A 26,905-nucleotide genomic window follows, 5' to 3' on the forward strand; every position below is an offset into this window, starting at 1 on the left:
AGAAGAGACAAGACCATGGGAATTTTAACCTCAAATGATTGACCTGATATTTGGGAAGGATTCTGGGCTGCTACTTCTGATGCATTAAAGAACAGTCAGTGGAATATTTTGATATCCAAATTCAGTTTGTCAGCATTAAACGTTCATTTAGTCAAATGAACAGCTTGAGCTTTGGATCACATTATTACATGTCTGGACACTGTGGAAATCTTAAATGGCAGTTTTCTTATACTTTGTGAAGCCTTGATTTTAACATTATTAACAATATTCACAGATACTACAAGCAGAATAATTGTAGGCATAAAGTATAGAGAGTGCAAAAATAAAACTGAGAATTCCTCTGAATATTGTCTCCAACATATTTTTCCTGTGTTTTTCCACCACCAAAAAAAAAAAAAAACACTCAAGAAAAAAAATTCCACAAAAAAAAAAAAAAAAAAAGCATTTGGCTTGAATCTAATTTGACCTAAAATATTAAACACTGAGATAAAAATGCTTTCAAGCTGAAAGGAGAAAAGCAATTCAAGGTGTGTGTAAAGATCTTTGCGTAGCTCCAAAATCATCTCAAAAGAGAGGCAGTTTTTCTAAGTCATTTTTTTTTTAATCCTTTAACAGTTTAAGAACTGTTTTCTGTGCATAAGGTAAATTCACAATGCTACGCTAATCCAAGTGAAAACAATGTGAGCACCATCCAGTGCAGTTTACTGCATGATTTTAGTTCCTTCTCTGAAGTAAATAAAAAAGGTATTCGTTGAGTATGTAATACAGGAACAAAACTCACCATGAACAAGGAAGAGGAGACATATATTGTGTTTCAGATGACTGTAGATCATCCGGCCTGTAGCTGGATATACCACACACTGCTGAAAGATTTTGCCATAACGATCAAGATCTAAAAAAAAGACAAAAACACAACAGATAATTAGACAAAGAAATCATAAAAACTGAGAATTCCATATTTAAAACACGATCTTAACTTTCATTGCTCTTTGAAACATAATTTTAAGGAAAGTTAGAAAAAGCCTGTTTTATACTATCGTCATCTAGCAAGAGTTTATCTTATAATAGCTGTAATGTATTTTGTTTAGTTAATTCATCTGCAGTTCTTTTGAAGGTTTTGCAGCTTTCAGACTCTTCAAGAGTCAGATTCCTTATTCATTTTAGTTCTGCGATAATCATTTTATGTACTTTTACTCAAATTGATGCTTTCCAGGGCCAACTCCAATATATATATTGGAGATTGTAGATTGCATTCTGTTCTGTTGAATGTATATTATATATATATATATACACATATATAGAGATATATATATATATAAACCTGAATCATTCTTCCATATTACCTCCATACTTCTATGTGATGCTGCAGAAGTCTGATTCAAACAGAATATTTGACAAATTTGGGAAGACGCATTTTTGCTCAGAGTGAAAAGAGCTGGTAGAGGTCTACATTTTGAAGAATCTCATTTTGATATTTTCAATATTTCCTTACGGAAGAAACTTTATTTCAAATTTGAAGTTAAAATAAAGTCATGACTAAAGAGAACATGTGATCAGAATATTGTGGCTGGCCTTTCACAGATCACTTTAAAACCATGAAAGTCTGAAATACATTTTTAATCAGATATGGAATAAAACTTCAGAAGTTTGTCTCAGGAGAGGTTTTACACTTTCCATGGAACTGCACAGACCTTAGAAGTTATCAAACTGATTTTCTTTTCACATTTAAAGGGAAAAGCTTAACTTAAATGAATGCAATTTTCTGACTATTTTCTGGAAATTGTTGCAACCACATGTTATATCTTCCTTTTGTCCCCTGCATGTAAATTTTGTTGATTCAGGAAGCTGCATGAGCCTTCCAAATACTTAATCCTCTGTCTTGCCTTTCTTCACAAAAAATCTGTTATAAACACTGAATTACGCACTCAGCCAAGTCATATACAGATTTATTAAAATTGGATGAGTAGAAAATGTCATCACACAACTTTCCTACAACCAAATATTCTTATCTAGAATTACTGTACAAGGGAAATAATTTTTAACTGGCAGAAACATGAAAATATTTTTATCATCATGGAGACTTCCGTGAAATTTAAAACAAACATGTTTAAGAAAAGAGATTCCAGTCAATACCAACCATTTTTAATACATGCTTTCTTCTAAATAAATGCTTTTCTACACTCATTTTCTAATTCACTTTCAAAGGATAAAACTACATATTTTCAAACAAGGTTAGACTTTGTGCAGATGCTCAGCAACTTAAAGCAGATCCTGCACAAGGCTACTTACTGCTTCTAGCATCCTTGCTGTCTTTGCAGCACAAGAGAATAGGAGTTGGGGAATACTTTATCTTTCGAGTCAGGTCTGTCTCCTCCAGCCATTCATCCTTGGCTACAGACCCAGCAGTGCTGGCATTAGGGACAGAGTAGTGCAGGGTTAGGCCGGCACAGAGGAAAGGCATACAACTTAAACTGACTCTGCGGCTATGGATATGCGCTCAAACTATACCCTTGTTTTGAGAAGTATTTAATCTGTGGAGACAGCATTTCACTGTTTACTGTAGTATTTTGAATGCAGTATTAAAAGCTTTCAGCTTTCTTACAATATACCAGTGCATTATGCAATAGAAATATCTAAAATTTACAGCTAATTAGGGCAATTACATTCATATAAAATGTAAAGAAAAAAAAAAGTTGAAAATTTGATATGGTCATTTGGGATCTTTTACAAAATCTTATTTTTTTTCACATGGAGTCTTCAAGAACAGTTTTAGAATAATCTTTTCCCATAAGATGTTTTGATAAAGACATTTACTTACATGATTTAAATGACTTGCATTTCACTATTTCCAACTTTGAATTTAAGAAAAAGCACCAGCCTGGCTTTGCCAGTACAAAGAAATGAGCAATCATGTAACTAAATTTTCCCCTCAAGGTTAACCTCTCTTGAACAGGATTAGACTTTTGTTGACTACAAAATCAAAACAAAAAAACAAAACATTAAAGAAAACGTGGAGAACTTTTCACTCTATTCACTGCCTTAAAACCTATAAAAAAACTCCAAAACATTTGTAGTTGTTTTTTTAATATACACCAGCACATACTCTGCTTTCCGCTACAGCAGCACTTTCCCCAGAATTTTCACAAAATTCATCTAATTCTTCTTCACAGCATGAGAAGTTATAGGACACAGAAGGCAGTCAATAAGTACAATGAACACAGCCTGGCTAGAGAAACTTTATTTTCCAAATAACTCTACTTTGTCTAATTACACCATTGCAAGTAGTGGAAAACTCACATTTTGGCCTGTGGTATCTTGAATACAATATCTTAAGAAATAAATAAATAAATAAATAACCACTTTGCAAGGATGAATGTCATTGTGTTGTTGTTGTTGTTTTGTTGTTGTTGTTGTTGTTGTTGTTGTTGTTGTTTTGTTCTGGGTTTTTTTGGAATACACACAAGAACAAATAAGGCAGTAATCTCAACAGAGGCTTTTTCTAAATATTTCTGAAAGTTATTAAACTCTCAAATTGTCTCCTGCAGCAACCTGAATTATTTAACAACAATAATGTTTTAAGTGTTTTTTAAAAAAGGAATCAAAGAACAAAATATCCAAACTAACAGCTACAAATCTGCTTATAGCAGCTAGTCTTGGTCTATTGCCAGCATGCAAGTGGCATGGTGGGATGGTAAGAGGCCATTCCACATAAACACATAGCTGGAGGTGCACACACAGCCAGGTAGAAGACCATTAACCTAGCATTTGCAAAGAGACAGTGCAACCAGCCCCTGGATGCGAATGCAGACTAGTACAGTGGCACAGTGGGTAGCACACACTGAGCACACTGACTTTAAGATCAGAGAAGCAAGAAAGGACACAATCTCCAATGATGAGATAAGTCTGGGTTCACTTAGAAACAAATTTAGACCATGCCTGTGCCTCATTGCCATCCCCACAAAAGCGCTTCTAAAAAAGGGCAATTTTTTCAATATCTTAAGTAACTACATAAGCATCCAGATGGAACATGAATTAGCAATTGATTCCGCTAACTGGGAAAGTTGTTTTCAAGGATATGATAACAACTGACAGAAGTAGTTTGCAGACATTATTCTCTATCAAATTCTGTGCTGTCATTCCATTAAGGATAAGTCTTATTCTAACAAGCATCCCTCACTGAAAACTAATCAGAAGCCATGGCTATTTTGAATGTATTTCACAAGTGAAAGGTGATTCTTGGAAAGCTGATTGCAAATGCTCATCTGACACTAAGAATCCTGAATCTCTCATGTTCCCTCCAATCAGGCTCCCTTGCTGCTCACCTGCACACGCAGTGACAGCCTCGGGAACAAAGCATGCAGCCTTCCTAAGTATCTATTTGATTGTTACGTTCATTAGTTTTCATTCATCAAAATGTATCACAGAGGAGATGATTTGACATGCCTGCCACACTAATTCTAAGTATAATTCTTTCCTTTTTGAAATCAAACCATGGGCACTACTTGGAAGAGTTAACAAAAAGAAAATGTGAAATCCCAAAGGTCTTGCCACCTCTACACTGTGCTAACCAGGACCCACCATGTAAACATGTACAAATGCTAAGGACTTTTATGATAAACACTCGATGTTCAGCTCATTTTAAATCAGTGATGGTATTCAAATTGATTGTTATGTATACAATTTTCCTTATCTGCATGAAAATCTCTTGTTAGGTTTTGTTACACCAAGATTTGTGCTGATGATGGGCTAAATGCCAACTGATTATGATAACACACTGAAGAATAACAATATATTAATTGTGTACAGCAGGAAGAGAAACTGGACGCATCTGTCCCCTTATAATGAACTAAACTGGATCATATCCAGATGACTGAACATTTTGGCCCCTGGCAACTCTTGTAACTGTTGTTTTAATCAATCTTTGGTTTACATTATGAATATGCAATATTTTAGAACAGTGGAGTTGCCTATTATTGCTTGAAACTCTCAAGTTTGTTTTAACAGTGAGACCCTATAACCGCAATGCCTAATGAGTACTGATAAAGTGCTTTTTAGTCCTTATACTAATGCTATTAGCCACTGACCTATTTTCAAAGTGTAACCAATCAAGCTCAATCCAAAAAAAATTCTGCTCCTCAGCTGCCAAAGAATATGACTTTCCATTAAAATGCTATTTTCCAAAAAGAATAAATGTCCAAAAAGTAAATGTAATTAAGCTGTACTAGGAGCGCAGTTAATTAAAAGTACATCTGGCAGCATGCATTGTTCAAAAATAAATAAATAAAAATCTCAATTTTCACAAGGATTTGGCTGATATTAGCTTTTCAAACAATGGATTTTCAATTCAGACTCAGGAAGAAAGGGCCAAACACCTGTGATCTCTGGACAGCAAGCAGTGCTTATAGTAGAGAAAATTAATCTGTGGAACAGAAGTTACATCTCCTTTGCACATCCTTCATTGCTTTTTAGACAGCTATCCCCTACTATACTATAACCTCATTCAGTGGTAGCAATGTATTTAAGACATCAATGCTGATACATATAATGATTACATAATTATTTAATTTATTTCAAAATAAGAATGATCTCATGAACAGTGCCAGTTTGGCTTGAAGTAGAGGTAGGAAGGTGTAGCAATCACTAGCAGTATCTTACTTCTGCCAAGTATTTATTAGAAGTATTTAGATGAACAATTTGCTATTAATTTCTCATTCAAACCATGGTTTGTAACTGCATTTAGGCTATATATTTCTCAGTGCTGTGCTAACATTTGACTGAATGGTTTTTAAGTTCTTTGTTGAAAAAAAAAATTTTTTTGCTGCTGTAAAAGCACAGAATATCAGAGTCAACATGTCAGTTCATATAGGCGGATGCTACATCACCTCTTACATGGGCGTGGATGAGAATAAAACATGCATTTATCATCTGAGAATCATTGTGAAATGCTGTGTAATTTTTTAAAGTCTTTCCTCCTAAATCAGTGCGTGAACTTCCCTTGTCACTCACTCTTTTTCATTAGCAGGGCATCAGGCAAAGAAATAGGGCTAATGTATTTCCTGTGAGGGAGCTCTGTTCTGAGCAAACATGTAATGCAAATGTGACATTACTTCTTCAGTGTTGCCATGAACATTCCTTTCTGTGACCTACAGGTGCTGCAAGGCTGATTTCACAGCAGTATTCAGTCTCCAACTGAGTCCCTGCCAAAGGTGGTCAGGAGCAACTGTGCTCTGTACCTGTCAACTACCTATTTCTTTTTCTTTTTCTTTTTTTTTTCCCTCTTTCTCTCCTAAATGAAAAGTTTCAGACCAATTTTTCACCTGGCAGAAAATAGTTGTGTTGGCACCCCTCCACCTTGAATATTCTTAATGCATCAGTGGCAAAAAGCAGATGCCGCCTGCCAAGGACTCTGCTTCTCAACACAGTAAAATTCTGTAAACAGCCACTTATACTGCAAATCAAATACTTATGGCTTCATATTCTATAAAGCAAACAATATCTGGGGGAAGTATAGATACTGCTGCGCAACCTATTTTTCCATACTATCATTTCCTCACCTTTTGCCATTCGGTTATGAATAAAGCAGGGGAGTAAGGAACTGATGGTATAACAGGTAGCCTATCTTATAATCATAGAATCACTAAAGTTAGAAAAGACTTACAAAATCTTCCAGTCCAACCATCTACTTGTCACCAATAGTTCTCACTAGACCACACCCCTCAACACAACTGCTAAGCGTTCCTTGAACTCCTCCAGCGCTGCTGATTCTACCACCTCCCCAGGCAGCCCATTTCAGTGCCTGACCACTCTTTCTGAAAAGCAGTATTTTCTGATGTCCAACCTGAACCTCCCTTGGCACAACTTGAGGCCATTCCTTCTAGTCCTGTCACTAGTTACACAAGAGAAGAGGCAAACCCCCAGCTCACTACAACTCCCCTTCAAGTAGCTATTGAGAGTAACAATAGTTCATTAAGAAAACAAAACTAAAAGAATACAGTTTTTACCTAGGAATGAAGCCTATCCAGGACTGATGGCAGTTAAAGTCTGAGGGCAGAGCATGGCTCCTTCGGTCAGATAATCCTGAGAGCAGCAGTATGATTGTGCTCAGTATATGCCTGCCAGATAGCTACTAATTCTTTAATGAATTGGTGTTAATCAACACCAATTAACACTAAATATGCCAGCTATATCATCGCTTGTGGAAAGAAATAACAGATCTTCAAATACTACCTACAATATAATAAAACCAGGGAGAAATGAAGTTGGAACAGCTTCATGGCACCTCAATACGCATCGTCATCAGCAATGTGGATTTGGATCAGCAGAGAGGCAGTAGCACAGGGTCTGGTTTTACTCCCCTTAGAAGTGTCATTCTTCCTCTCTACTGGCACCAAATGTGGTGCTGCAGTTGCCAACTGCATATACTACCTGGTATTAAAAATATGAGAACAGTCCTTCCTCCTTGAGAGTAAAGAAAGAATTTAAGAGGTCAGGGAAAGAAAGCTGCAGTTTCAGAGCCTGCAGGTCACAGTCTCACTATGAGGTAATTTAAACTGTCAGTAACTGGCCATTCTGCAGTGCACACAATGAGGTTAGTGACAACCTTACAAATAGAACTCATGGCCTTCATATTAGTTGCATTAGCTGTTTTCATCTGGCAACTATTGATGTAATGCGTTTGACTAGAGTTCATTACGATTTCCCTCACTGTGGGGTATGTAGGCACCAAAGGCCGTAGCTTTGAGAACTTGGATCTCTCACAGTGTTTTCTTCTGACAGATACAGTTGTGAAATGTTGAAGATTGTCCCCTCCTCCATTAAAAATATAAAAGAAGAAATAAAAAAAAAAAAAGTAGCACTTCAGAATTAAAAGTAATTTCGTACCTGCACATTCTAAGCTGAAGAAAACTCAATAGAGGATGTGACAGAAAGTAGGTTATTGCAAAATCAGAAAGATTTTGCAGATACATGGACTTGAGAATTATTGGTAAGACAAAATTCTTTTTCTTTTCTCTTCTCAGCCTGATCTAAAGGATGTCAACCTGCTCACAGCAGGGGGACTGAAATGAGATGATAGTTAATGACCCTTCCAACCCCAAGCCATTCTATGATTCTATGGTAATTTTCTGAGTCACACAAGAAAGATAAATAAATTCTTAAGATTTCACATCGTGCTCTGCTGCCTGGCCATAAGCCGGTACTAAGCTCTTAACTCCATGCATCAGCGCTGCTTTCTTATTAAATCATACTACCAGCTAAAACACAGTCCGCACCTACATGCTTACAAGAGTCCAGCATCAGTCAAAAACCCTCAGGGACCTCATGGTTACAGGTTAAAACCAGAAACATACCAGCACATCTAAAAAGAATGCAGCAGAGCGCACTAGAGGGAAAAAAAAAAAAAAAAAAATGTTTAGAAAAAAGTTGGGAAGAAGTTGAAAAGCAATGATACCTCCCCTACTCCAGAAATCACAAAGAAAAGAAGAGGTAACAAGCAGTGGAAGTATTGCTTTCTCCTGAAAATTACAGTTTACAAGATGCATGTTTAGAGTGATGGGATTGTGAAAAGGGAAGGCCAGAAGCTCAAAATAGGGAATACATAGGCTAAGACACTAATTAACTGTCCCTCAGGGAAGGAAGCCAGTGGGCTCATTTAACAAAGCATTTTTGCTGAGGGATGAAAAGACAATGGAGATACCAGAGGCACGGACCACAGGTTTCTTCTATCTGCCAGAAGAACTGCACTGGAAGTAGGATCCAGCAAGTACAAAGGAAGTCTCAAGAGATGGGAACAAAGAATGGTTAGAAAATGTGAGTACATTTATTTTCCTGCATGTTGTGGTTTAACCCAGCTGGCAGCTCAGCATCACACAGCCTTTTGCTCACTTCCCCATTCTTCCAATGAAATGGGGAAGAGAACTCGGAGAAAAAAAATGAACTCACGGGTTGAGGAAAAAATTACATGCTAAGACAGAAAAAGAAGAGAGAAATCACAGTAATGAAAATTATATATTTATCAAACAAGTGATGTGCAAAACAGTTCACCACCCACTGACTAATGCCCAACGAATCAGCAACAGTCTCCCACTGGTCAACTACCCTCAGTTTCATAAGTTGTTTTGTTTTGTTTTTTTTACATGATGCCATATGGTGTAGAATGTCCCTTTGGGCAGTTCAGGTCAACTGTCTTGGTTTCGTCCCCTCCCAAATCTTTGTGCCCCCAGGCCTCTTGCTGGTAGGACAGTATGAGAAGCTGAAAAACTGAAATGCCATTGGATCTGTACGGTACCACTCAGTCACAGCTAAAACATCAGCATATTATCAGTATTTCTTTTCTCCTAAAGCCAAAACATAGCATCATACTTGACACTATGAAAAAAAAAATTCAACTGCCACAACTGAAACCAAGACACTGAAAATACAGTATAGCAAAATGCCTTAATAACAAGTACTTTGCTACAGGGTGTAAGATTCAGGAAGTACAAATGTCTTCCAAGTTATCAGAGGATGTCCATCAGTTCACAATATATGCAACCCTCTAAATTGCTGAGTATATAAGTTCAGCAGATACCTTCTGTTATTAAGGCATAGTACACACTGCCCCAAATTGTCAAATCATACAACAGATTTTATAGAAGGTGATAAAACACAATCTTTAAGATATATTCTTCTTACTGTTTTAGTATAATCTTTATTCTAAATCAACTCTAGAAAACAACAAAAAAAATCAGAAAACTTTTCCCACACAACTGATGCAGTTTCCCTGACGGAGATGCTGTCAGCAAAATCTGAATGCTCTTCTGCATCCCTCTTTGTCTGTGTGGCTAGGAAGACACAAAGCTATTACAGTGTCTCGGAAGGTACTTTTTCGGGAAATAAAAAGAGATGGGCAGTATTTTTTCTGCTAATTGGATATAAACAAATAAGATAAAGAATTCTGATACTACAGGATGTTCTGTACTTTGTTATGTGGTAGATTTATTAGTAATAATTATGAAAGTAAGTTACAATCAAAAATCATTAAAGTGAGATTAAAGGCTTATGCTAAACCTATAAAAGCTACAAACTAAAGAGTAACCTTCAGATACTAAAAGAGCTTCTGAAAAACAAGGCTAGAACATGCTATATATGGAGAAATAATCACACCTGTAAACTTCAGGAAGATGTCTGAAGAGCTGTACAATATATTTAACCGGAATAAGAATTAGAAATGCAAATGATAATAGTTTTTAGAACCTGATAGACTTCAGAACACTCTTCTTTAAAATACTTCTTTTTGGTAGATAAAACAGTCACAAACGCTTGTGCTTCAAAAACAGCACCTCAACCTCTCTTCAAATGTCTGATCTGTCAATACAAACACTTGGGCTATAGGTTTCTATTACAGTTGATTTCTGCTGCTTTCAAAGACTCAGAAACTACATTTTGGCTATTGCTGATTTCTACTCTGAACAATATCGTGTACCTTGTGGACTCAAAATGTGAGCCTACTTTGTCATTGTGACAAACATGAGCCTACTTTGACATCATGACATTCTACATTCAGGTGCTACAAAAAGGCCTAGTAAAGGCTAAATTACAAAAATGAAATAGATGTTTTCAGTATAGGTCAGGTGGAAAATAACAGCTTATTTCCTGAATTGTTTTTCCCATTTTCTATCAGGTATGTGTCAACAGGATATACAAAATGGAAGATTTTCTACCCCCCACCCCCCCTGTTTACATGCTTTTCAATGTGGTTTTTTTTTGTTTTTTGTTTTTTTTGTTTTTGTTTTTTTGGCCCCCTATACTACAAGTACAAGCAAGGCCATTTTCTTCCAGCATTCCTGCCTGAGCCACCTCATAGCAAGGTGAGAGCAGGGTTCCTTAGGGCTCTTTATGCACTCCTGCTAAGCTCTCTCGGCACCTTCCAGCAAGGCCCACCAAGCCCAAGCTCTTCTGGGGCTTCTTGGCAAGCATGGGACTCTGCAGTTCCTACACTTTCTAGTCTCACAGCCTATGTTCTTTACTCTGATCAGCAATGGATGAGATAAATCTGGGGGGAAATTTCATATGGGTCTGCTTGAAAATACAAGCTGTGCTACTCTGAGTACAGAAGCCTCACACCTGTTGTTACTGGTGCGCTGACAGCTCCCTACCTGCACTATGTTGGTAAGTTTGCAAAACATAGGGCTTTAATGCTACATTCCAATGGTAAGCACTGCCAAGTACCCACAATGCTAACCAATACTGTACCTCTGAAACTGGCAACTGATGAAGAAGAGCACAGACATACAGAATAAGTAGTGAAGGAGAAGAGCACAAACTCTTGCTGTCTTTACCAATTGACTCTTCAGAAAGAAGAAGGATTTCAAGGCTAGTGAAGACTAATTTCTACACTGTATTTATCAAAAATCCCATAATAAAACAGTTAGAATAATTCAATAAAGCATCATCAACAAAAGATGCTTTGATTAAAACACAATACTCTTATGCAGTTCTCCCTGTATCTTTATTACTCCTGATCATTATCTCATACTACCCACAAAGCCATGCAACTTCATAACTGTTCTTTATACAACATAACAGGATAGTTTTATACCTAGTAAATCCTACAAGTACAAAACCTAATCCTGCATTGCAACAGCTTTCAGAAGGGTAATGGAAAACAAATAGGTATGATTATTTCATCCTGCTGGAATACAAACAAATATTTTATTTAACAAATACATTCAACATTTATTTGCTTTTAAAAGAGATTACAGTGAAAAAGTGACTTATATTCCATGCAGGTACCATCCAGAGCACATGCTGTCAACAGCATTTCTGCTGTGTGTCCTCTGAATTTGCAAATTTGCAGAGACTCCAAAATTTTGTTTGAGGCATACGCTTTTGCTCTAAACAGCCTTTTCACAAAGAAGATGTTTATATATTCCTAAATCAGTTCTAAGCATATAACATGGTTGTTGTATTTTTTTTAAGCATTAGAGGGTTTTGAAAAACTAGTTTGAAACTGGAACATGCAAAGCAAGTTTGCATACATATTTCTAAAGGGCAAACTCTAGGGGATGATGGGGTATAAGGGGAAGTCTTTTATTTAGATTTGTGTTTTGTTGTTTCCATTTCCAAGAAAAAGCAGACTCCATTAAAACAAACAACAAACTGCCCTCCCCACAAAAAACCCCCTCTACAAATTCCTGTGGTTTCATTTTCATTAGTGTTTCACTACTACTGTTCTTTTTTCCTTAATAGAAAGATAATAATCTTCCAATATGTCCTTCACAGATGGTCTGTCATACTTGAAGCCCATTTGTTTCTCTATTTGCTTACGAAAATATATATATAATCACATAAGCTGAAGGAAATCAATATTTCAAATACCAGTGCATTTCATACAGTACACAAGTAATGTATAATTATTATTACTAACAATATATACTATATCATAATACTATATGTATCATAATTATACTATATTATTATCACTATATTGTATTATTTTATATTGTTATATATTATATAAGTTATACTAAATTATAATATTATAAATACTGTATATTATATATGTATATATACTGTTATTATATACAAAAAAGACATCAAATTTAACCTTGCTCTCCAGCTTAATTAATTATAAGAGCATATTTAAATTTCTAAAATCCTCAATTAGCCATAAAACAGCCCTTTCTATAGCATCAGACTCAAGTTCAGTAAAACAGCAGTAAATTTCAGACATTTAAAATAATAGAAAAATCACATTCTTTTGTCAGGCTTTCAAAATCAGGTGGATGAGAGCATATAAGTAGTAAATAGAGTAAAATAGGTATTTTTACATGATTGCTGACTCAAAAAGAATGATTTGGCTGTAACTATATTTAAAAAAACAAACAAACAAAAAACGTTATTCTTCTTTAGAATTAAAAGATATTAAGATAGTAAACTTCTTCATTGCAGTAAAAGCTTCACATAAACAGATAATAGACAAAGAAATACGGAAGCCAAATACTGCATGCTCCCTCTTAAAGAAACCATTTGAAGCAAATCGCCCATGAATTAATGAAAACAATGAGGCGCTCAGCGATCCTGAACAAAGCTGATGGAGAAGTACATGCAAAAATGTAACAACTAAGGACTGCCTCAGAAACTGGCTTCTACAGATAAAACATCTTGGAGGAGAAAAAAAGGAAAAAAAAGAAAAAAGAAAAAAAAAGAGAGAGAGAGAGAGAGAGAGAGAAGAGGGAAAAGGGAAAACACTGTTTAACTAAGTGGAGTTTGGCTTCAGTAAATTCCAATAAAAGTAATGAAGATCTTTACTACCTATACCCATAACTGCAGTGACACAAGGCCAATCTCAGAAAATGAGATCTCAAACACAATGCCTTTTTCCTCAAAGTTAACAAAAAAAAAAAAAAAAAAAAGAAATCAGAGAGATTCTATCAGAGAGTGTGGTACTATTAAAGAAAATTAGAATTGTAAAATGCAATTAAAATCTTAATCTGTTGTAAAAAAAAAAAAAAAAAAAAAAAAAAAAATTCCTCAGCCTCCCTGTAGACAGGCAACTCTATATTTTAAATGGCAACAAATCAACAAACCTTAATTACTACCTCTTTACAGGCTAAGCAAACTATTTTTGTAATAGATTCTGTTCCTCCAACTGTCTAAGGCAGTAATTATAATTGCATGATTTTAATCCTGTATTGGAGAGTTAGTACTGAAGTCCACTTTGTACATCCAGCCAAACTAAAGATTTTCCTGCCCAGTGACCTGAACACATTTCATTATTCCAAAGATTTGAACATTTTCCTTTAGAAACCAGAGCATAAGCCACTGAAGTGAGATAGTTGAAGTCTTTGTAATAAGAAATAGAATCATAGAATTGTTTGAGTTAGAAGGGACCTTTAAATGTCATCTGGTTCAGGGTCATCTTCCTAAAAATGTGTGCTATATTGCCTTTTTTCCAGTCACAAGGGACTTCACCTGACCACCATGACTTTTCAAACACCTCTGAAAATGACTTGGCAACTACTTCAGATAGTTCCCTCATTCCCTATAGGGATTCGAGAAGAACAGTTGCAAGTGAAATGTAAGACAAAAAAGCATGTTGAGTACCTCAGTCTTTTCTTTTCCAGTTCTCGACAATCTGCCTGTATTGCTCACTAAGAGAGTACACCTTCTTGGACTTTCCTTTTCTGATTGATGTACCTATAGAAGCCATGTTCTTCTTTGTATCCATTGCAAAATCCAGTTTCAGTTGTGTGTTGGCCTTCCTGACCCCATCTATATGCAGCCTAGCAACATTCTAGCAACTCCTCCCAGATTATTGGTCCCTGCTTCGACTGCTGGTACATTTTCTTCTTGCTCTCCAGTTTGATCAACAGGTCCAGGTTCAGCCATGCCAGTCTCTTGATTTCTTTTTCTTCCTTCACCTACACTTCCTACACCTGGGGATGGAGATGTCACGTGCCCTAGGAAAAGCGTCCTTTAAGACCAGACAGCTCTTTTCCTCTCCCTTGACAGATTCCCAAAGGCTTTTGTTGACTAACTCCCTGAAGAAATGGAATTTGGGGGAAAAAAGAAGAATAATAAACAGTAGGAGAATCATAGGGCAAAACAGGGAGAGAGATCAGAACCAAAGAATTTCCCATGAGACTGTAAAAACAGACATGACCAAAACATAAAGAACAATTGATATGTTTGGGATAGAAAGATGCAGATGGCTTAGAACAGAAATACAAACCCATGGAAAATAAGACTTTACAGGAAGGGTGAGATCCACAAGGGCCTGGTGTTTTCATGAGTGGAAGAACAGCTCCATGTAAAAGTTCTGCAGCAATGGAGCAATACAGGGGAATCTAAATGGAGGTTGGCTGGCAGTGTCCAAAAGCAAAACCCTGTACTCATCACTGGAAAGTTTATTTAAACTTTTCCAAGGTTTTTCTATGAATTTAAGTAAAGTAACTTTTCTGTGTTTAATCTAAAAACAACTACAACCTAAAAATAGTTGCAAATTCGTAACAATTTTTCACATATTGTATCACTGGTAAGCCATCAACTAACCTTTCCGTTTTCAAGGTCTTGCATATAACCTGTACTGTAGTTCATTTTGCAAGACGGAAAGTACCTCATCATCAGTATGCTGGAAGAAAGCAAAGTTACCTAGGCAGCTCATAGATAACTATTAGTGCTCATAGGACTGCCTCTTGGACCTCTCAATATGCTGCTGAATATGTATGCTACCAGAGGTATACAATATCACAAGTATATGCTCAAAAACACACAAAAAGGGTTAGAAAAATACAAACAAGTAAAAGGCAAACCCCCAGTTAGGTTGCTGCAGCTTGACTGAAATTCACAGAAATCTCCTTAACTTCTTAGAGCTGATAGCTGCTTGAGTCACAGGCTGCCAGTCTGGCATCTTCAAGATTCACATCCTGAAGGAAAGCAGCAGAAAATGCTAGGAGAGAGCTAAAGGGGCAGGAAGCAACTATGGGATATGAGAGGAGGTACAAAGTGAAAGGCCACAAACAACATCTAACCAGATTTTGTATGTTCACCTCCACAGATCTCTGAATTAAGGAAAGCAAAATCAGGTGCATGCTTTTGAGTGCAGGGAAAGGGAGAAAGCCCGCTGGAACTTTGTCTGGACACTGCCTGGGTGCCTGGTACAAATTCTCACTAAAGAAACAGAATTTGTCACACTGGTAGCTGCTCTGTAGCAGCTATCATGGAAGGCAGAAATGACTTCAAGCTCTTGAGATCAACAGCTGAGTACTCACAGGGTATGTAAGGGGAGCGCTGCCAAGGAATTGACCTCCGACAAAGCAGTGAGTGTGTGAATCAGAGATGTTCAGCACAATCCCCTCGTAAAATCTGATGGTGAGTCACCAGGCACAAATAGCTTCCTGCTCGCTCTGCAAACAAGGAAGAGGCAGGAAAGAGCTGAATGAATGAATAAATGGTTTGTATATTTCTTTTCTCTGAAATGCGGGCTCCGAAGGGCATGCAGATGGAGGAAAGGCAGGAGTGGTATGAATGCAGTGGTTCCACACAGATATTTACACATGGAAAAGGATAGAGGAACGGTAAAGGGACAGAGAGAAAGGGAAAAAAGAAATGTGACTCCAGTCAGGAAATATAATGCCTTCTTATGAGAGTCTGATTCACAGACATTTTGAGGTTAAGCACTGCTCATCATTCATAGATGGTGAAAGAGTAATGTCTGTTGTCTCCAGTGCAGAATCTTCTTCCCTTAAAGATAAATGTTCTCTAAAGCACAGTTCTGTAGTGAAGATAACAATTTTTTCAGAACTTATTACAACTATCCTGGAATCTAAGATAAGACTATTTAAATGACAATTCATATCATAGGGGGCTCTATGCAACTATGGCTAGGCAGACATCTTCAGGTGTACATACTCATACATCAACAGCAAGAAAACATGATGCTTATGTCATTTGTACTTCCTAAAAGTAAAGAATAAAGGACATCCAGAAATCATACTTCAAGATGCGAAAAAGATCTAGCAGGTACCCACATCCAAAGATACCTTCGCTATGTGAGAAAGTGAGTACTTTAAAGGCTGTAGAACTGACTTTTCCCTAGGAATAATTATACAGAAAATTTTCCTCAGGAGTTATGCCAGGAAGCTGTAAGCTGTACAGTTTTGTCAGAAATCTGCTAACATCTCACAGGTAGTTTGCTTATTTTTCAGTTCATTGCTTGGCTAGAGACCAGTAAATTAAATCAGGATATGTTACACCCTTGAAATCACCTGATTATCCCAGAATAGTGTCAGGGAGAGATCTGACACTATTTTAAAAGCAGCAATGTCAGCAGATACGGTTGTGATGATTGTACCTGACTGACTTTCACTAGTAAGACGATCCATTGCATGCTACAGTGTACCATTCCTGCAAGGTTCCTTTATTAACATTCCTTAAGAAAGTTCCTTTATTTCTTTGCACTTCAACTCTGAGGAACTCATCCATGTGACAGGTTATCAAGATATACGAAAAATATTAATACAACAGTCAATCAAATCGCAGCTAGATTCAGCTTCATCAACTCTCCTACACTTAAGAGGAGACTCTAATTTTTTAAATCACATATTTTGGCTTCTAAGTTAATAGTAGAAGTTTAGAATAAAATTTTAAAATGTTTAATTACTGCTTCCTGCTGTAAGAGTCTTGATCAGTTCTGAAGCATTTACAACAATTTGGCATGTAGCCAATAGGGGGAAAATCTAACATTTTCCTTTTTCAATTGTCAAAAAGCAATTCTTCTCTAGGTTATCATTTTCTGGCAACAGCCAGTTTTACTAATCACAGATGTCTACAGAAAGCTCATTTGGCTATTTAGAATTCCCTTGTGCAGCATAAAAAGCAATTAAAATAAAACTTGGTGTTAAGATGTCTTTATCTCATCAAAGGCATGGATGACTCATTCCTGCTTTATTACTTTGATGTCCAACTAGAATAAAGTAGGTTTAGAACATCAGAAAGAATGAATGGAAATGAACGTAAAAGTGTGTGCAGTGGAGGGAAGTGGAGGGACCCAATTACTTCTAAGCAGAAATGCATGTATCTTCTAGAGCCATGGGAAGCTTTCACGGATACAATCGCTTTTACCTTCCCATGTTTTGGCCAGGAAAGAGACAACTCCAGGGATATAAAACCAAGCAGAATTAAGTTGTTTTGTTTTATTTTGGTGCAGGAGCTTCCGGTCTTGCCAGATGCCTTTGCATAACTATAACCACTAATGCTGGAGAAGCTGAAGTCCCAGATAAGACCTCTGAATAAAACTAAGAGGCAAAAATCATTGCTTTGCAATCAAAATTAATTTGAATTTGGGAACAAGTTTATTCTGTGAATCTATGTCTCTGTCTACCAAGGCAGAGAGATACTCCAAGATACATACAGTTTCTAGGTGCCAGCTGTGACAATCCAGAATTATTTTTAAAAAATCTTAAAGAGAAGGCTCTGTTGATACCCAAAGGTAAACAAAACCTAAACATGCTTCTCATTTGCTAAAATTTCCCCTTGTCATATACGTTTACTCCACTACCTGCCTATTTTTGTTTTGTATGCTTTTATAAAGTAGTGGTTTTCTCTCATTATTGAAAGTATCTACAGTCATCAATATTGTTTGATGTACAGTTATCAGAAGTACACAAGGCAGAAGATTCAGCCTTACAATCACAGGATAATAGATGAATCTTTAATTTTAAGGTTCAGTATTTCATTTCATATCTATTTTATTTTGAATTTTAATTCAAAGAAAATAAAGCTTTTCTTCTTTCACCCCTGTCTTTTTCCCTAATCTTCTGTTATATGTAATACCTTGTAATTCTTTCTGCGCAGATTTATTCCAGCAGAATATATCCATGCTGCAATATGAAAAAATTATTAAGAAGAAAAGAATCTAAACTTATCAAAAGTTTTCTAACTATTCTAATGTCAGTCATAAATCCAGCCATGCCACAGTCATCCAAACTTATTCTTTGAACTTCTAACCATTTAATAATGCACCATTGTCAATATCTCATACAACAGAAATGATTTGTTCCCTGGAAGTCACAAGCTGAAGTCAGAAATCAGGTTTATTCTTTATGAAAGACCTATAAATTACTTTGCACTTTCTGAAAACCTTCAGGAGTGAAACTTATGTTGGGGCTGAGAAATAAATATCCAGTGATTTCCTTGGCGTCCCTTTACCAATGCGTGGCACACATGCTAACAATGAGCTTTAACTCAGTCCTGTGAAACTCATCCGAACTGCATCAAAGTGTCCTTTGAAATTCTTCCCTGTTTGTACTTTCTTTCATAGAGCACATTGCTGAGGCATAGGGTAACCAGGGGACTAAACAAAAGGTGCTGTGACAACAAACTGCTCACCTTGCTCAAAGCACACAATATCCCTTAGGATTAATATACTTAATTGCTGCTGTAGCTGTCCCTAGAAAAGACAAGGCACTTGGCACATGGTTGGACTTGATCCTGAAGATGTTTTCTAAACCAGCTGATTCTATAACTCAGGAGTTACATAAATTTTAAATACATAGACAAGGTGAGCAAAGTCAGTGTAAAAGTGTTTGTAAAACAGAGATGGAAGTATTTGCATTCAGAAAAAAACAAAAAAACAAAAAAACAGAGTGTTGTGTATTCCTTCTGTCACAAGTCACACTAGGTAAAAGCATAACAAACCACTCAATACCAGACTCACTCATGAGCTCTTCCTCTACCATGGAGTAGAAAATGCCATCACTTGGAGTTACAGATGGATAGGAACAGGACCAACAGGACCAATCTCCAGAGGGTGGTGTTTCAGTGGTCAGCTTACAGTGACTGAGCGCTGCCTCAGAGCCTGCTCTGAGTACAGTGACCTTGATTGTTGGGCATCCTTTCTCAAATAACAGTATGGATGTTCCCCATCTCCTCATAAAACCAACTGTAATTTTTTTTTTTATTTATTTTTTAATCATCTGTCAAACATAGTGTTGGAATCTATTTGGAAACCTCTGTTTTATTATCACTTGATTTTCTTATGTTAACATCATCTCAAAACAACACTTGGCATTTGCTCATTTTATATGACCAGACAACCTCAGTCCATCAAATATGCTAAAGCTATGCTTTCTCCTTTTGCCAGGTAATTTTGGAAGGCCAAATCAGAATTTCATCCAAATCATAATGCATGCTCTGGTTTAACCTGGCAGGCAGCTAAGCACCACACAGCCTTTTGCTCCTTCGCTCCAGTGAGATAAGGGAGGGAACTGGAAGCAAAATAGAATTTGTGAGTTGAGATTATAACTATTCAGTAAGACAGGAAAGAAGTGGGGAAAAGAAATGCAATTATAACAAAATAATATATGTAGATTGCTCTGAAGGTAATTCTTCCTATTTATTCCCATAGAAACTACAAGAGATTTGAAGAGCACTATAGCACTGATAGAAAAAAATCTTAGTTACAAAACAATAGTTTTCAGTGTAGTCATCACTATTAGTTAATTTGCATGGAAGAGCTGATGGAGACACTACATTTTGTGGTGTGACAGCTGCGTATGGAGGTCCAAGAACATGACTTGGCTTCCATGCCACTGTCACCACTGCTGAAACATACCACACATTCCTCTCTGTGCACACATCCACTCTTTGGTCGCCATAATAGTTCAGCAAGCATCGATGAATATCAATGGGTGCAATATTTTCCATATGGAGGAATTTAATTCCACATCTTTGCTTCATACACACTTGAACATCAAGCAGTATTCTGTCACATTGTCTCCCTGCTGCTATCTGTTGCATGGCAAAAAAATGCAATGGAATATTAGTGGGAATGTTCAACCTCTACTCTCATACCACCATCTGCCTCTGATGCCATGGGCCGATGTAATAAATTAGAAGGCACTGCTTTCAGAGCAGTCCTTGTATAAATCCACAATGCAATCTGCCACCAGGAAACCCACCCAATAACAATACAACTTCTTGCTGACTGATGCTCCAGTAGCAGCACAACCCACTGACTGACATCCAGTCAGTCCCCAAGAAGTGGGATAGCTCCAGCTTATGACCTTCTGCATGATTCCACATGATATGGAATAACCACTGCCAAATTCAGGCCCATTGTCCTGGCTCCACACTGTCCCACACCCTGCCAACATGCCATACTAACTGCATCATTTCCCGCTGAGCAGCCCCATCACACCCATCACAAAGAAACTACCAAAAAAATGGTGCACTACTAACACTGTCTCAGCTGAAACCAGGACAGTTCTGGAGGAATAGGAAAAAATTATTCTAAGAGGTATAATTCCAGAAAAAACACATGACACAACGTTCCCAACACGTGTTTATACTGACATTGTCCATTCCTGATGTAGACATTTGTCTGTCAGGGGCTTGGAGAAGACTCAAATCCTTAAATCACATAAGCCACAAGTGAGTATTACCACATCCTAAAGAAGGTTCGTAATGCTGACCTGGGCAGGAGTATAGTGACTGAATATGCTAAAGCTAGTAGAAAATTTAAAACCCTTATAGTCTTCACTGGAAAATGTTCCTGCAGTCACATCTGGATGATAAATGTTTCTCGGAAGATTCAGAATGTCTGCTTGCAAACCAGGGAAGAGAGAAACCCATTGCACAGAGCTGGGCTTACTCACAGTGTGCAGCTGGGCCAGCACACCACATGGTGTTGTGCCAATCCAGGGATGGGGGAGGAAGGAGAGAAGGCATCCATCTTGTCTTTTGTCAAGACAAAATGGAGGCTTTCCATTTCTTTCATTATTGGAACAAAACCACATTTCTGAAAGTGTTTTCCTAAACGTGATTCTTTTCATTTTCAACAAGCCCTAGTAATAGCCCATTACCATGTTTTTAACACTTGGCAGTTCCAATCATCTGAAAGCCCTACATCACAACAGAGTTATGCCTTGAAATGGCAAGGCTGCTGATTCATTTCTTATCCACCATATTTGGAATTCACATCCTCTCTTAATGGTAGTCCACCCCCCTTTCTCTCCTTCTCTGCACTTTCTAAATAAGCTTAAATTAATTCTCCATTTGGTATGTGCTGATGATAATAAAGAAGCATTTTTCAATTGCTCTTATAAATCAGAGGGAAAGAAAAATGCTTGGTCCATCTTTTTATGGACTTCTTTCACAGAGTCATTAACACAAACCATTCACTGGCAAGTTGTGTGCACTTCACAACTAATCAAACACTAACAAAGAAGGCTGAACATGTATGTCACTTCTCAACCAGCATAAACTGGTGGAGAACAAGCACCAGTTTCCAACTTTCAATATCAGAGAAAAAAAAGTGGATTTTATTTTAGGATTGTTTAAAAAAAATGCACTTACTACATCTAAATGATATTATCTAATATCTAAATGATATTAATTATAACAATTATAACTATTATACTTGTGTATAGCACTGTGAAGTTAATAAACAAAAACAACAACTTAATTCTTCTTAAAGCTCTTCGCCATGTGGAGGGAATACCTCAAAGCTGAGCAGTAGGACAATGCACTAAGAATCAAAAGGTAAGTGCCTAATAAGAAAACGTAATTTAAAAATGAATTTTAAGAAATATCAAAGCTAAAAAAAAAATAAAAAATAATTAAAAAAAAAACAAAAAAACAAAGCACAATTCACTGTGTTTTCTGCTTTAGCTTCCTTGAAAATGATTATAAACCAGATTAAAGATTTCAAGTCTTTTATAATCCAGATCATGTAAATACCTTGTGTAGGAAGGAGAGGGAGATAAACTGCACTGGTGCAGATCTGAAATTGGTTTCATTTCCTCTGAGAAGAAACCAGCTCATGCTTGTCAAAACCAGGTACAGAATCACCAAGCACTAAGCAGGGACCAATAGGGAATTTGTATTAGACCACATCACTGATCAGAAACAAACACGCATGTATACAAAGCCTCAGACGGATAAAAATACTAACATACTGAAGCACAGCTAAATTATTTTTTCATGAGAATGAGGCAAATGCTAAAGCCGTGACAGAAATAATAATACTCTTTTGATTCTTTAAGAAACTGATTTTCATAAAATCAAATTAGCTTCATTATTTTCTTTTAGTTACGTCTAAGGAGAAGCTAGATGCCTGGCTCCTCATCCATTGAGAAGAGGAGAAAATCTGAAAATAACATGCCACAAAATCCTCCATGTGATTGCTTTTGTGGAGCAAAGCATGAGGTGGGAATAAAGCCGAACAGTTAATGTCAGAAATGATAACTGACAACTTTTAGTAATTCTATTCTTATTTTACTTGTATTAAAATCCATAGGAATTCAAATACATAACCTGGATAGGGTCTGTTTTTAGCTTTTTATATGTTACTGTGTTTTATCAGTTTAAAATTGCACATACACAGACCCCGCCTATTGTCAGAGACAAGCAGGCATCTCGAAATTGTTATTCATCAATCCAAGAAAATAGCCAAATTCCTAAAATAGATAAAGTCCATAGCGCTGCCTTGATCCTTAGCAAGGTTGCTGGTTACTAAGTTTTAGAATATAAACAATCATTTTAATTGATCTTGCTAAGTTGATGCAAAGAAATAAAAAAGCAGAGCTAACAAAGTCTGAGGTTCAAGCAAGGCAATGCCAGTTCTTTGAGCACTCCCATAGGGAAACATATCAAACATCAAAGTTGATTGTTGATGAGTTTGCCCCATCCTCTGAACTTGTTTTTTACTTCTTAACTCTGTGCCCTCTCAGCTTTGACAGCCCACTCAAACTATTATTTCATGAAATAGATAGCATTGCAATTAGTGCTCAGCTTGACTATTTATTAATCAGAGCAAAGTACTCTTCTGTAAATCTCTACTACGTTCATGTTTGCAATTCAATGGCCTTTGTGTCTCCTCTGATAACTTCTATTATATGGTTTTTCCAGAAGCTTAACAGTTTAAATTTCATAGAGAATGGGCTTAACTCCATACTTAAGGGTAAATTCATAGGAAATAATTATACCTGGCACATGGACAATTATTAGAGTCCTTCTACTCCTTCAGAACATGTTAAGATTTATGATCCATCTTTGTATGAACTGCAATTTTGAAGAAAAAACTCAATTATCAAGCTTTTAAAAGTAGCTATATTAATTTAAGCAAAGCAAAGACTAAACACTAAATAGTATTACCACAGTAGTTTCCTATAGCAAGGATATGGAAGATGGGCCACAACTTAAAGTCTAACACTTAACATTCTTTTGAAAATAAATGTTACTTTAAACACATTAGGGCCTCTTACAGGTAGAAATGTAAAAATTAATATTAATTAATTAATTATTAATAATAATAAAAGTATTGCTGCTTTGAGCTAATAAAATAATAATACTGTTTTCCCCTTTTCTCTCCATCCTTCCCCCACCCCACCATCTCATTATATGCTTCCACTTACGACTTGAATTCTCCCTTGGGTAGGCAGAAAAACATGGATGGATGCTGCTATCCACCATATCACAGTAAATGTAGAAACTACCGCAAGAGAAACCATTCTGTCAGCTTTCCTTCTGAGAGATGTCAATTGCCACATTAAAAAAAAAAAAAAAAAAAAAAAAAAAAAAAAAAAAAAGAAGGGGGGGGGGGGGGGGGTGTCATTTTATAGCTTTAGAGATCAACTACGAAAAACTGTATTCCCTACTAAACTCATTAGTTTTAAAATTAAGTCAGATGAGTAATGTCCTAAGGCTAGATGAAAGCAACATCACCATAATTTCTAAGTCAACAAGCCAAAGAATTTTATTTCAAAGAAGCATTCCCACATCATCTCAGCCCCTACCATACTGATCAAGGGAAGCTCCACCTGACAAAAGCAGCACTAAAGCTAAATTTAATTACATCAAAACTGACCTTGGGAAGACAAAACGTGCTGGGGTTTATACACCAAGCAATACCAAGCTAGATTTCAAACATCACTTTTAATCATCTCGATTAACATTAATATTTCAGTGGCTCTGGACCTGTTAATAGAAATTTGCCCCTTCAGTAAAAGAAGTATTTCTTGAAATTTCCTCTCCCCTCCAGAAGAACTTGATTACTACCAATTCCTTAAATAGTCAGAATGAGGAGGAACAGTTATATAAAGTGGGACAATAATTTCTTTCCATCCCGTAAACCAGCCCAGTTCCCAAAGCCCTTCCCACCCAAATTACCCTTACACTTAACACAAACTGAAGCAGCCTCTTAAATGAGTTACTGTAAAAATATTTTTATCTTATGTATAGATGCTATCTATCATTAATAGTCCTGTTTATACTCAGCCAGCTAGTTTAATTAAGTGGTATGCTATTATGAAAGTAGAAAGCTAAAGAGATTCAGCAGAAACACATAGAGAAGTATTATGCAGAATAGCAGTAAAGAAAGTGGAAGGGTGATATATGAGACGCTGACTGGCAGGAGGTTTTGGCATAAGAACATCTCCCTTGCTAATGATATAATTCAAGTTATCTGGCTGCATCAAAGAGAAGCAGAAGCCGGTGTCTAAAATGATGAAGCTACTGAAACCATAATAAAGATTTGCATTTATGAGCAGAACCTTCAGCTAGTATTACGTGCTATAAATTAACATGCCTTTATCTCAACATTTGGAAAAACAGACTTATGCTCTGCAATCCTCTTCAGGGCCTGCCTTAAGCCACGAGCATCTTCATTGTTTATGTTCCCAGAGGATAAACACAGAGTAGTACTACTGGGCACCTCCGTACTAAGCACAAGAGTTATCAGTGTTCTTCTAAGACAATCTTCAGGTTTCTAATGAAGGATTCTGTGGTGTGAGTGAGTGTGTAAATATCAAACCTCCATATTACTTTTAGGAAAGCAATTATCTCGCTTTAATTTTCTAATTTTTTTTTTTTCTTCTCTTTGCTGTAAGGTTCCTGCTTATTCCTCAGTACAATGAAAAGATTTTAAACATCTTTTCTCAAAGTTTTCCAAACCAATGCTTTGCTTCACTGTCAGAGAGAAAAATTTTGCCTACCACAGTGTTATAATGTGAAGGGTCATCAGACTTCCTCTGTTCCTTCAGAAATTCTGCCCTTGAACAGTCCTTGACCACAAAGAGAGAAGGAAATTTTGCATGTGGAAATCAAAGAGAAAAATTATATATTCTCTTGCCTTGCAGTCTGACAAAGGTTATCAAGGCAATAGCAGTGGCACATACTGACATTGCCAAACGACTACCAGCAAGATTCAAATGTCTCAGTCAGAGTTCAGCTATACATAACATGTTGCTCACTGCCATATGTACCATCATGTACCACCACAGAGCATGTAAGTATCTGCACAGGGCTTCATTGAGTAGAGGGTTTTCCCAGCACCTAAATAGCAAATTATCAGATCGGTGTGCCTATCTTCTTCAAGATGATATTTTGAGTCTTTGGTCTCTTGGCTCAGGTTCCAGATAATCCGGGATTAATTAAAACAATGAAAATAAATTTAAAATTCCATATAATATCATAAAAAGTTATGTAGCTTTATCCAGACAAGTACATATATTTACACCTTACCTAGAAGATTTAATAGTTGTAGAACTATTTATTTGACTTTCCCTTGGGAGTCACTGAGCTCCTCTTACAGATGAAGAAATCTCATTTGATGGACATCCTCTCAGCTATCTCTTAAGCTGGTAACGAAGATGCATTTGAATGAAGAATTTGAAGTAAATAGCAAAAAACAAAAAAGGAAGGAAATAGAAATTTTAGAGCTGCCAAGGAGGGGAAGGGGGAGGATTGATTGATTCTGTTTTACTTTCAGGCACGCAATACTGTTGCATCTTTTAAAAATCCACAGACGTATTTAGGCATACTCTTGATGCAATTACTTTCTAATGATAGCAGAAAAACACAGAGAACATCATTTTGAATGTCTTTACTGATGTTTAATTATTTCTCACAGAATGGAACCGGAAAACATCCTGAACTGTGCAGAAAGCCAAAAGCCTAAGCTCACTGAAATTGAATCAGAAGTGCCAGGTCAGTAACATGAAGAAAGCAGTTTAGTTAATATTAGTGCAACGCTGTAATTAGCACTGCTGAGAAGCGAAATTTAACCTGAGCAGAGCACAAATCTGACAGGGCTACACTACTTATTCACATTTAACTCAATTACTGTCTCATGGCAGAACACAGTGCATACAGATGTACCAGGAACAAGGCCCATTAGAAATGGTGTTCTTGTGTATCTTTGGAAGAAAAACAAGTCAGCTACTAATATTTATTTAGCAGTGTTCACGCCACACTTCTGCTTCATATGCAAATTGCTCTGCATACACAAAGTTAGACTCTTCCAGCCATTTGAGCCATTTACTGTGAAACATCCAGATATCTGGTTTAAGAGTGGTGACTGGATTTCTCACTGGACTTATGGTATTTCTGAGGAATCAGAAGCAGTGATCTACAAATAGTTGGT

The 26,905-nt window shown here is 36.7% G+C and overlaps 1 protein-coding gene across 1 annotated transcript in view; it reads right to left on the bottom strand.

Annotated features, from left to right (window-relative positions):
* CHRM3 (cholinergic receptor muscarinic 3) overlaps positions 1–26,905 on the bottom strand; it is a 244,524-nt gene that overhangs the window by 167,022 nt on the left and 50,597 nt on the right. The window contains exon 2 of the mRNA XM_015857818.2: positions 782–892. Coding sequence (XP_015713304.1) covers positions 782–804 — 23 coding nt within the window. The 5' untranslated portion in view covers positions 805–892. The remainder of the gene's footprint in view (positions 1–781; positions 893–26,905) is intronic.

This window comes from Coturnix japonica, chromosome 3, assembly GCF_001577835.2.
Source record: "Coturnix japonica isolate 7356 chromosome 3, Coturnix japonica 2.1, whole genome shotgun sequence".
Taxonomy (NCBI): domain Eukaryota; kingdom Metazoa; phylum Chordata; class Aves; order Galliformes; family Phasianidae; genus Coturnix; species Coturnix japonica.